The sequence below is a fragment of the Leuciscus leuciscus genome (assembly GCF_965113295.1).
Source record: "Leuciscus leuciscus genome assembly, chromosome: 4".
In the NCBI taxonomy this organism is placed as follows: domain Eukaryota; kingdom Metazoa; phylum Chordata; class Actinopteri; order Cypriniformes; family Leuciscidae; genus Leuciscus; species Leuciscus leuciscus.
The window spans coordinates 2,954,676-2,967,750 of NC_138728.1; the positions used below are offsets into that span (position 1 = coordinate 2,954,676).

The 13,075-nt window shown below is 34.2% G+C and overlaps 2 protein-coding genes across 3 annotated transcripts in view; both read right to left on the reverse strand.

Moving 5' to 3' along the window:
- atxn7l1 (ataxin 7-like 1) overlaps positions 1-628 on the reverse strand; it is a 34,921-nt gene extending 34,293 nt beyond the window's left edge. For both annotated transcript variants that reach the window (XM_082166787.1, XM_082166786.1), the window contains exon 1: positions 524-628. The gene's annotated coding sequence lies outside the window, so the exon portion shown is untranslated. The remainder of the gene's footprint in view (positions 1-523) is intronic.
- Positions 629-6,015: 5,387 nt separating this feature from the next.
- On the reverse strand, positions 6,016-12,930 carry LOC309496724 (synaptophysin-like protein 1). The gene is made up of 4 exons (XM_082166853.1): positions 12,005-12,930; positions 10,543-10,747; positions 9,111-9,302; positions 6,016-7,039 (listed from the first exon to the last, which is right to left on the reverse strand). The coding sequence occupies exons 2-4, from the start codon at positions 10,744-10,746 to the stop codon at positions 6,908-6,910; spliced, it is 528 nt and encodes a 175-aa protein (XP_082022979.1). The 5' UTR covers position 10,747; positions 12,005-12,930; the 3' UTR covers positions 6,016-6,907.
- Positions 12,931-13,075: the final 145 nt, after the last annotated feature.

A 13,075-nucleotide genomic window follows, 5' to 3' on the forward strand; every position in this document is an offset into this window, starting at 1 on the left:
ATCTCATGTCATGTCATGTCATGTCATATTATATTATATTATATTATGTTATATTATTTTATTTTATATTATATACATTTTCACAGCATTAAAGTAAATCATATGGGCCTATTTAATTATAATTTTATTATTATATTATATACAATTATATATACGTATTAGGCTTACACTGTAAGTGACATGAAAAAAAACAGAATTATATCGTTAATTGCGATTAATTCTTTGTATGACAATTAACATTCAGCACAAAATTCATGATGGTGACAGCCCTAAAATATCAGATCTGGAATTAAGAGAGCATTTATTCTCTCTAAATGAACAAATAATTAGTTGAAAGATGAATGAACTGCACAATGAACCCAAAACAGCTGATGACGGATCAATCCCAGGAAAACTTTAAACACACACTTCCCTGCGCTTACGTCAAGGAAATGACAGCATTAAAGCTCTCCTCATGAACCCGTATCATCACAGTGGAGACGACGAGTGTCAGCGGCTCGTGTTGTGGCCGACACACACTTACCGTAATGAGTCAGGACGTCCTGAGGCTTAACGACTGTGTTGCAGACATGGCAAACGACGGGTGTGAAATCCTCATGGGTTGAGACGTGATCATACACGAGCATATCTAGAGAGAGAGAGAGACAACTTTTAAAACCACTGAATATCAAATCTGCTGTAGTTTATTAAAAGTTTGACTGAAAAATTTTGATTTTTTTTTTCCTTTACTAGTGTATTTTAAATGGTCATGTGGTGTAACAAACAAACATGATCATCTTTTTCTCTCAAAGCGAACATGAGAAGTGCTGCTCACCGCAGCTTAGTGCCGATCACTCTCGGAAATGAACGGAATAATCATTTTTCAGCCGTAAGCGATATTAAATTATTTTGGGAGCATGTGAATTTTTTCCCACATCTGACCCACTAAATTATTAACCAATGAGGATCAGAGCTGACATGATAGCATGTACAACTCACCTAAAAAGACAGTTTGAGATGGAAATCATAAGTTAAAGGAGTCCATTTATGCTTCTTATTTATTTTTGATATACATTTTCATCTTTCTTTAGTGTGTAATGTTGCGGTTTGAGCATGAAAAAGAGAGTTATTCTCTATATCAGTGTCTGTTTCTTAGTCTTGAGTTTCTTCCGGGAACGAACACGTCACAATATTCCTCATTTAAATAATTCATACGCAGAATAAAGGGGCGGGGCCTGGTTGAGTTAGTTAGTAGTGCACATTGAAATGTACTTTAAACCACAGTTTCATGTCGCTCAGCTTGTGTTTTAAAGCAGGACGGACTAGAGGCCAGTTGGGTATCATGTTCAGCGCTGTATTTAGTCAAGCTCATGATCAGTGGAGAACTGTGACGAAGTGTTCGCTGAACTTTCTTCCACCATCCATGCTGACTCATTACGCGCTTACACTAGTACACACCTTTTCTATAAACGAGAGAAACATCTGAACTGCATTAACGACAGCTGTGTGTCGCGGTCAGACACTTAAATTACAGATTACGTTCAGATTAGTGTATTGTTACAAAATAGTGTGCGGTGAGTACAGCAAGCATGCTGTGTATTTTAAATGATTTATCAGAGCACATCATCATTTTTTATTTTAGTTCATGTTCTCCGTAATCTTGAATCAGAATATCTTCAGCTCAACCTGTCACTCACATGAGATCAGCCAATAGCAAACCACAACCAATCCAATCAATTCCCCACAGACAAATCAAGCCCCGCCCACATTTGTTCTTGTTTGAGAAGCGGTTTAAGAAAAGACTAGCGCAACTTCAGTTTCATGTCGACTTCAAATGATAGATTATGGTTAAGTTACTAGTGTGTTGTTACTAGGGATGTCAACGATTAATCGACGATCGATTAATTGTCGATAATACATTTAATCGATACAACTTATCGATCATCGATTAAGCAGGTCTTCTTGTGCGTGCGTGCTGCTCAACCGCGAAACATGTAAAGCGAGCGCGCCGGAGTTATGTTTGGGACCATTTTACACCTTCATCATGACTATAAGTTTGCGTGTGCATTCGCAGCCTTTTGTTTTGTGCAAATGTAAGTTGTAATACTGTTTATTTTGGTGTATGCCTATCTATATCTGATTTATCTCATATTGGATGCATTTGGTTAAGAATGAACTCTGTAGTAAAGCGTCAGCTTCAGCGCGCGCAGCTCAAACGGCAGTGCACGACTAATAATGACTATTGGGACTGTAATATTACATAATATTATAAAGAGAACAATATTGTAATAAAACATTGAGAATTATTTGGGTTTAGTTGCCGTGTCGCGTTGCTCCACAACATGAGTAGTTCTGAATGAATGGCACCTAACTTAGTTCAAGTTCACTTGTGCATGAATTTGCGTCATTGTGTGCAGATATAATTTGTAATATTATGTTTATTTTGAATATATCTGATTAATCTCATATAGGATGCGTTTCTTTTAGATAAATAACGTGCTAGCAAAGTGCTCCAGTTTAACGGTAGCAGATTCATTCAGCGCGTGCAGTTGTTCCAGGAAGAGCGCGTCCACAACAGTCACACATTCTAAGCGCATATGAGGCGGCGTTGGTGACACGTTGTATTAGTAGTTATATTTGATTATTAAATAATTAATTTAATTATCAATCACATCGAAACATTTTACAATCCTACTAGCCCTTTATTTATATTTAAAACCATTCTCATTGATTTGGTGAGGAACATAGCGTTTTGAGCAGCATTTGCAGACCCTGTCATGCTGTTGGCCAAAGCCACTGCAGTAGACGTATATCGCAGTATTAAGGCTAACGATTAATCGATTAATTGATCGTTAATTTAAATGACGATCGATCATGGGAATTTGTGAAAATTGACATCCCTAGTTGTTACTGAATAGTGTGAATAGTTCTGAACAGAATGCATAATGCATCACTATCTCCTCCTAAATATCTGAATGTAGATCTGTTCAGCTACTAAGTTTGTTTATGGCTTTTTTTTTTTTTAAGTGTTACTCAAAACTATATCAAAATATCCAGTGTTTCTGTACCAAGTTGGTGCTAAAATAAAAAATAATAGTAGTAATTTTTATTTTAGAACAGAAGTGTTGGCTATTTTACATTCAAATAAAATAAAAACTATTATATTGGGTTTATTTTATTGAAATAAAATATTAATTATGAATAAAGTGCTCTTTAAAGAAAGCGGTTACAAAAAAGCTTTCTTAAATAAAACATACTTGAAGTTGTTTTAATATTTCACTGATAGCATGAAATAATAATACATTTGTGTTAGCAAGCTGTATCAACTGATGAAATGATGGTACTGAGACATTATTGAAAAGTTATTGTAGGTGCAAACGGCGAGAATAACATGATGACACAAGAAGAAACCAACATGTCAGACACACACACACACACACACACACACACCTGCTTTACTGAGTTTGATCACCTCTGCGCCCTTCAAGAGCTTCTTCCCAGCAGAATCAGAGTAAAGATCTGAAAATATAAAAATAAATCAATAAAATCAATATCTCTGCATGCATGCATGCATTAGACTGTAACCAAACAGTTACCTAACATGCACAGTTACAAATACTGGTAGCTAGATGGCTGTCTTGATCCAATAATGCAACACACACACACAGAAACGCACGCACGCACGCACACGCAGAGAGACACAGTGTCTAAACTTATACACACTCCGTCTCATGAGCCACTAACACCCATGCATTCGCGTGTAAAGTACAGAAGTGCCTGACACCTGTCAATCACTCATGCCATATGCGCATATGAATGCATGCGTGTTTACGGCGTGTTGTTTATGCAGCGGCGCAGATGCACGAGAGGACACGCGCGAACGCGCACGCACGATCTCCCGTTCTCGACCCCGACCTCCTCAAGCGTCGTACTGCAGTCGAACAAGTGTGTGAGGGCAGTAATGTGACTTACAGTGTGTGTTGTGGCTCCTGTGTGCAGTGTGAGCGCGCGGCGGTACAGCGTCGCCATTGCTCTTCCTTCTTCCTTCACAGACTGAGAGAGGCGAGCGAGCGAGAGAAACATGTGACGTCACCCTCGTCAGCGTTCGGACGGTGTTCGGGTGCGTTCGGCTCGGAAAGGTGAAAGGTTGAACGTGTACAGTCCATCAAAACATGTATCCCTCCTGGGACCCAGGAATAGACTTTTGGCCACTGTAGATTGAGTGAATTTCTCTGACCCCACACATGTCACGTGTCACAATCTGGGTGTCCTGTGAAGAGCACATTGAGGGCTTTCCAGAGACACCAAATGTTTGGAGGTTTCACCATGAAAACAACTTCTCCTGGGTCTTTAAAAATGTCTGACATTCATTTAGAGATCAAATATAGCACTCTTATGGAAATATGATCATATATTGTAATTATAATTTAAATCTGACCACTTTTCAAGTTGTATTGCATAATCCAACATCTCAGGAAAGCGTTATGGGGTTTCAAATCAAAAAATTATATGGCATTGATTTCATACATGTCCACTGTAAAAGACATCAGGACTTAAATCATGTTTATCAGGCATTTTGGAAGACAAGTGTATATGGAAATAAATTATACATCAATATTCCTATGAAATATGATATATTATGATTTAAATGTTGCCAATTATTACACTTCTTTGCTCCAAGAACACATTCATATGCAAATTAGACAGTGTATAGATACATTGTATTGAATGGGAATATTCATTTATGGCCATTTTACCCACATATTGCATAGAGTAAAATGGCGTATCAATTCATTCCGTTATATCTTTTATTACATAGTTGAGAATCATCTTTATACACATTTTGGTTAAAAAAATCCCATTGTTTTTGCCTATACATATCATTTTTAAACAACTGAGTCCTGGCGTCCACTACAGAGGACATAGCATAACATATGAATAAAATATTATTTTTCAAAAAAATGTTTTACCTTTAATTTATGTTGCTCTAAAAAATGTGATGACATGGAAAAAAAAATAAATTCAAAATACTTTTTTTTCTGGGTCTCAGGAGGATATAGTACAGTTATAGTTATTTTAAATTTTTTTAAGTACTGTACTAAATGCACAGGATTACAGGATTAAGAAATACAGTGCTAACAATAACCTGAGCTTATATTGAATAATTTAAAGTATGTGTATAAATATTGCTGTGTAGGTGTAATATATGCATGTGAATAGAACTTTTGAATATATATTTTCATTGATTATAGATTTATTGCCTTAAATATAGTAGTAGGGCTATAAAGGGGTAGGAGTACATACGTTTTACTTCTTCCTACTCCTTTTTGTACATGTAAATAGAGGTTTATTTATAAGTACTGGAAAGTATGGAGTTTTATTTTGTTGTTTATGTTAAAAAAAAAAAGTTTTTATTGTATTTACATAAAAAAAAAATCAAATAAAAAAAATCGGTTACACTTTATTTTAAGGTGTCATTATTACAGTGTAATTATATATTTAAGTACTCAGTAATATTAAGCAACTACATGTACTTACTATAGGGTTAGAGTAGGATTAGGATTTGGTTGAGGGTTAGTTGCATGTAATTATGCATAATTTACTGTTATTACTACGGTAAGTACATGTAACATATGTAACAAGGACACTGTAAAATAAAGTGTTACCAAAAAATCAAATCAAATCAACCACAGCACAAAACAAACACTCATCTCACTGAGATATGAATAGCCTATGTGAGATAAACAAGCCAAACGCGGACAGTCAGGGGTCAGAACACCTGTAGGACATTACAGTCTCTTTTTGACACTCGAAAACAATTCACGACTGTGAACGACCTTATTGAGGCATTCGCTCCGGAGAATGTTTTGCTTGTTCTTTTGACAAATGTTGATCAGGGAAGTCACAGGATGAGCAAGCAAACAAAAGCGCTATTATACCAGAAGGAAAGTAACCCAGATTTATTTGGGTAAGAAATCACCCTTTCTCCCCAGAAGCACAAAAACATGAGATATCAGGGATTCAAACACTACCAAGTGCACTTCACAGTCAACTTTATTCATCAAAAAAAACAGAGAAAAGAAACAAAAGCATGAACAAGAATGCAAAGTAAAAGGCTTTAGGAAGGAACTCCAGCACCATTAGAAATGCTTAATACTGCATAAAATGCATAGATAACAATATAAAGGCAAAATAAACATGAAACTACAATTTTCAAATGCAAAAAATACACAGGAATGACGCGGTGGAAAGGCGTCTTAACACTTGAACATGAAGGCAAAGGTTGAAGAAACAGTGAAACATCGTAAAAGCAAAATGTCGTAGTGCATTCAAGACATTGCATTGCCATTAAAAGTTCAAAAAAGCACTATATATAAAGGTATTACGAAGGATAAAACAATTGACACGTTCTTCAAGTACACAAGAAATCAAAAGGTGAAAGATATAAAACATACAAGGAGGAGAGAGAAAAATCACATGAATACAATATGCAATTTAACATGAAACATTCTTACAAATTGTTTTGTTTTGGTAACACATTTTTTTTTATGTGTCCTTGTTACACACAATGCATGCACTTATCGTAGTAATAACAGTAAATTATGCATAATTACATGCAATTAACCCTCAACCAAACCCTATAGTAAGTACATGTAAGTTAATATTACTCAGTACTTAAATATATAATTGCACTGTAACAATAACACACTAAAATAAAGGGTTACACATATTAATTAGCTACATGTACTTACTATAGGGTTTGGTTGAGGGTTAGTTGCATGTAATTATGCATAATTTACTGTTATTACTACGATAAGTGCATGTAACACATGTAACAAGGACCGTGTAAAATAAAGTGTTACCAAATAAAGTGTAAGCGTATTCTTCATAAAGGCTAAAGTGTGATTGGTGGTGTTGTGTCGGGGGTTCAGGTGTGTGCCGTGGCCGGACCCCGTCCCGCAGCTTGTTGAGCGTTGACCTTCTGCGAGTGCCAGCGCGTCTCCTTATACACAAACCAGGCGTTCCCAACCCATATGAGAAGATTCAAGTATCCAAACACCTGAGAATGAAGAGTGCAGTCAGGGCGTTTACAACATGCATACTTTAAAAAGCATGCTGATCGTGCACAATTACATCCCAATGAATAAAGTCCCATGCTACATTCATATTCTGGCATATGCAACATTTGGGCGTTAAATGCATTGAAAATGCTGTTTAATATTCATATTTAATATTATGATTATTAATAATTTAATTGAACAATATTAACAATAATCAAATTGGTTTATTATTCATATTTAATATGATTATTAATTATTTAATTTAACAATATTAACAATAATAAAACAATAATAAAATATGGTTTATTATTCATATTTAATATGATTATTATTCATTTAATTTAACAATATTAACAATAATAAAACAATAATCAAATCGGTTTATTATTCATATTTAATATGATTATTATTAATAATTTAATTTAACAATATTAACAATAATAAAACAATAATCAAATCGGTTTATTATTCATATTTAATATGATTATTATTAATAATTTAATTTAACAATATTAACAATAATAAAACAATAATCAAATTGGTTTATTATTCATATTTAATATGATTATTAATTATTTAATTTAACAATATTAACAATAATAAAACAATAATAAAATATGGTTTATTATTCATATTTAATATGATTATTATTCATTTAATTTAACAATATTAACAATAATAAAACAATAATCAAATCGGTTTATTATTCATATTTAATATGATTATTATTAATAATTTAATTTAACAATATTAACAATAATAAAACAATAATCAAATCGGTTTATTATTCATATTTAATATGATTATTATTAATAATTTAACAATATTAACAATAATAAAACAATAATCAAATCGGTTTATTATTCATATTCAATATGATTATTATAAATAATTTAATTTAACAATATTAACAATAATAACAATAATAAAAGTATCAAATTGGTTTATTATTCATATTTAATATGATTATTATTAATAATTTAATTTAACAATATTAACAATAATAAAACAATAATCAAATTGGTTTATTATTCATATTTAATATGATTATACCAAAGATATGTAATGAGTTATTAACATCGTTTTTTTATTTTTATTAATGTACTATTTAATTTTATTTACATTTATTAATGTAATGCCTTTAAATTACAGAAAACTGGTTAATACTGAAGGAGTGACTGATAATTTGATTTAATCTTTCTCTCTTTTGATGAATGTAATTTTCCCCTCTTTTGGAAACTATATAGTGCTATAGTGGATTTTTTTTTCTTTTCTTCTTTTACTATTAGGGCAAATAGCAATGCAAAAATAATATTTGTTGGTAATGATATAGAGGTTTACCCAACATTGAATCTTAAAGTCACCATGAAATCAAAACTGACCATTTAAATTTTTTTATGGAATATTGCAACATTTATAATAAATTATATATCCAAGCACATCATTTTTTTATTTTTTTTTATTCATGTTCCTCGTAATCTTGAATCAGAATAACTTCCCCTCCCTCTTGCAGTGACATCATCTCTTCTCTGATGACGAGGGCGGGGCTCAACCTGTCACTCGCATGACATCAGCCAATAGCAAACCACAACCATTCAATCAATTCCTCACACACAAAATCAAGCCACATGTGTTCTTGTTCCAGAACCGGTTTCATCCGGATATACCGAGGTGAGAATGTGTTGGTTTGTGTTTTTATATGTATTAACTCAATATTACAATTTTTTTAAACTATGGTGGCATTTTAATGTCATGTCTGCTAACGTCTTTGTCTCGTTATATCATGTTAGTTTAGCACTTGTAATGTTTGGGTCTACACAACACCATGTGACATTCGTTGGTGAATCATAATTACGAAAAGTCGCGATATATAAGGTCATGGCTTTGACTGTTCCAATATGGCCGACGGCTTACATATAAACAGCCGCTAATGAGGCATCTATCTGTCCATCTATATGGCTCCACATACACAATATGCGGAAGAAAAGACTTCATGTCAACAAGTGGGTGTGGCTTTAAAACGTAAGACCGAGACGTATTGCTGATTGTTCAGTGTGTTTTATGTCTTACCACAGATATATTGAGCAAGCGCATGCTGGCAAACTCAGTGACTTCACATCGGACACCGGCGTCCCTACAGAGCGCCAGAGTCGAGTCAATGCCGGCCGTCCCGGTGGCGTCCTTCACCGTCTGCAGGCCTCGAGCCCACGCCGACGAGCACACCAGCCACAGGAACGCAAACGCCGCGGTTAACACAAAATCCTAGCAGACAAACACAAGGAAAATTATCTAAAACTATCCCTGCATAAATCAGGGTTATAAAAAACATGGTAACACTTTCCAATAAGGTTCTAATACTACTTCAGCATTTATTAATCTCAGTTAATATTAATTTCAACATTTACTAATACGTTATAAAATCAAAGATTGTATTTGTTAACATTAGCTAATGCACTGTGAACTAACATGAACAACGACTGTATTTTTATTAACTAACATTAAAGGGATACTCCACTTTTTTTGGAAATAGGCTCATTTTACAGCTCCCCCAGAGTTAAAGAGTTGAGTTTTACCGTTTTCGAATCCATTCAGCCGATCTCCGGGTCTGGCGGTACCACTTTTAGCATAGCTTAGCATAGATCATTGAATCGGACAGGACCATTAGCATCTCTCTCAAAAAAATGACCAAAGACCAATGACGCAGCGCCTGAAAATAGTCCCCAGCTCGGTAACTTACAACGTGAGCGGGACTAAGTTTGTCTAACCTATTAGACCTATTTTCAGGCGCTGCGTCATATCATTACGCCTGCTGGACTCATGGTACGGCAGCAAAGTTTCTTGATTATTACGCAGGAATGAGAGTATAGTTCCTAGCCATATCAGCCTAGAAAATCACAACTTTACATTTTCCGTCGGTCTTAGTACACGATGTAACTACAGAAGAGTCAAGTTTTAAATAGGAAAAATATCGAAACTCTTTGGTCATTTTTTTTAGAGAGATGCTAATGGTCCTGTCCGATTCAATGATCTATGCTAAGCTATGCTAAAAGTGGTACCGCCAGACCCGGAGATCGGCTGAATGGATTCCAAACCTGACTCAACTGTTTAACTCTGGGGGAGTTATAAAATGAGCAAAAGTGGAGTATCCCTTTAACAAAGATTAATAAATATTGTAACAAATGTATTGCTCATTGTGAGTTCATGCTAGTTAATACATTAACTAATGAACCTTATTGTAAAGTGTTACCAAAAATACATGTTGTGCACTATGAAAACGGTCCCTAAGTTAATAATGATCGTTGCAACGGAAGTGAATCAATGAAAACTAACTTTAGCTGGACAATAACTTTATCCTAGAGCTGCTGTAAAGACAAAACAATCTCTGTTAGGCTACTGTAATGTCCTATTATCACTGTAAAGCTGCTTTGAAACAGTCCATGTTGTTAAAAGCGCTGTATAAATGAAGCTGACTTGACTGTACACTTCAAGCTCTAGTACTCACCAACATAGGGCCGAAGTCTGAGTCTCGGTACACATGCATGTATCCCAGGTACACCAGCAGAGCCACCATCGAGTAGAGGAACGCCAGGACGGCCACGGCCACGAAGAACTCCACCGAGGACGAGGCGTCTCCCACCAGATGAGTCTCGGCGACGCTGCGGTTGCAGAGAGTGGTGTTGTTCTCCACCAGCCGCTCCTGGCTCATCCTACACCGGAGAACAACACCGAGAACACAGCAACATGTGAGGAGCGATTATTATAGCTTTAAAATAGCTCTTATTTAACTGTGGTTTTCTCATTTTTATTAGTGTTTGGGTGTATTTTATTTCAGTTTTTGTTTAATTCTAATTTCTCATTTTTGTTTAGTTAAATACTTTTTTTTTTTAACTAAAATTTGTATTTTATTTGAGTTTGATTTAAATTCACTTTTTTGTTTTGTTTAAATACGTTAAAAACTTTTTTTTCTTTATTATAGTTTTAGTTAATAATAGTAATACCCGGGGAAGAGTTTATATAAGTCGGGCCAAACCTGAATGAGTGTGTCATTGCCGTAACTTAATTTGCTGAAATTAGCTGAATTTTTTGTAATTGTGTTATGCTTATGAATAAAAAAAAAAAAAATGTATTGCCTTTTAGGTTTATTTTTTATTTCAGTTTTAGTTTAGTTTCAGTTAGTTGCCAAGATAACACACCTAATTAAAAAAAAAAAAAATGTATCTAATATTTATATTTTATTTCACCTTTATTTAAATTAACCCTTTTTTTTTTTTTTTTTTTTTTTTTTTTTTTTTTAGTTAATAATAATAACCCTGGAAAGAGTTTATATTAGTTGGGTCAAATTTTTGTTGTGTTTCTGTCATTATTATTAATCTATCTATCTATCTATATTATTTTTATTTCAGTTTTAGTTTGTTTAGTTATAGTTAGTTGCCAAACATTTCTAAGTTTCATATAGTTAAAGGTTTTTTTTTTTTTTTGCATATAATATTTGTATTTTATTTTAGCTTATTTCGAATCAAAAATATTGTAATAGTAAAAAAATAATAACCCTGAAATGAGTTTATATTAGTCGCCAATGTCGTAACTTAATTTAAATTTTAGTTAAATTTGTAATAATTGTGTCATTTTGGTTATGCTATATATATATATATATATATTTATATATATATAAAATATATATATATATATATAAAAATATATATATATATATATATACACAATGAATCAAATTGATTAATCGCGATTAATCGCATCTAACATAGAAATTTGTGTATGCACACACACACATGCAAATATACATTTACAAACTTTTGTGTTAGATGCGATTAATTAATTTGACAGTTTATTGCCATTTCAGTTTTAGTTTCCGTTAGTTGCTAAGACAACACTTATTTAAAAGGTTCTGACAGTTTTAGTCGCTATAGTAACAACCGCGGGAAGAGTCTCCATGACTCGGGCCACACCTGAACGGGTATGTGAAGGTGGCAGTGAGTGTTTGGTTGTCTCCTCCGTCACAGAAGATGGAGAGCTGGTTTCTGCCAGTGTATCCTCCACACGTCCCGAACGCAAGCACAGCAGTGAGCTGCAGAAACACACAACATTACACGAGTCACTTTCCTAAATGCACAAACCTAAAGCATGCACTGCCATGAAATAAACCCGCATCTCCGCCCATGAATCATCTGACATCCTAATCTGATTTTGTGCTCAAGATTTAACCTCTGATTCCCTGCCGGTTTGTGTTTAACCCCTGCTAAGCTATAAATGAAGACCTGCTGTTCCTGGCCAAAGTCAAGCTCATTTTCCCAACACCAGATGTTTGTCTCTTCTCTGCATGAAACATCCTGTTTGCCAGCTCAATCTCAAGATGCAATCCTAACAAAAAACGGAGGAAACCAGTCGCTCTTTGAGATCTGTGCTCTGCAGACAGCAACAGCTGAGTCAGTAACTCCACTTCCACTGCCAATATCAAATTCCTCTGAGGAAATAAAGGAGGGAGGAACTTCATGTAAGAAGGTGGCTAAGGAAAACTCAAGACGTGCTGAGTTGCTGGTGTAGGGAATGTGCGTTTAATAGGGAAACATATATGCAGTGGAGTCCCAAGAAAAGTGGAAATGCTTCTATTTTGAATCAGCTATATTATAAAATATGCATACTTCTTTTATCATTTCTTAGTATGCACTTGAGCATGCTATAGACATAATCCATACTATCCCACTTCTTTTCCAACATGGGAAAAATCTCACAGTAAAACAAGCATAACATATTATAAACATACTAAAATATGCATACTTCTTTAATAATTTCTTAGTATGCACTTGAGCATGCTATAGACGAAACATAATCCATACTATCCCACTTCTTTTCCAACATGGGAAAAATCTCACAGTAAAACAAGCATAATATATTATAAGCATACTAAAATATGCATACTTCTTTTATCATTTCTTAGTATGCACTTGAGCATGCTATAGACATAATCCATACTCCCACTTCTTTTCCAACATGGGAAAATCTCACATATACTCTCTGGG

Coding starts and splice junctions, on each gene's coding strand:
- LOC309496724 (XM_082166853.1), bottom strand. CDS start 10,746: ATGAGCCAGGAGCGGCTGGTGGAGAACAACACCACTCTCTGCAACCGC. Junction 9,303..10,542: donor CAGACTTCGGCCCTATGTTG/GTGAGTACTAGA, acceptor TTTGTCTGCTAG/GATTTTGTGTTAACCGCGGC. Junction 7,040..9,110: donor GCTTGCTCAATATATCTGTG/GTAAGACATAAA, acceptor CTTCATTCTCAG/GTGTTTGGATACTTGAATCT.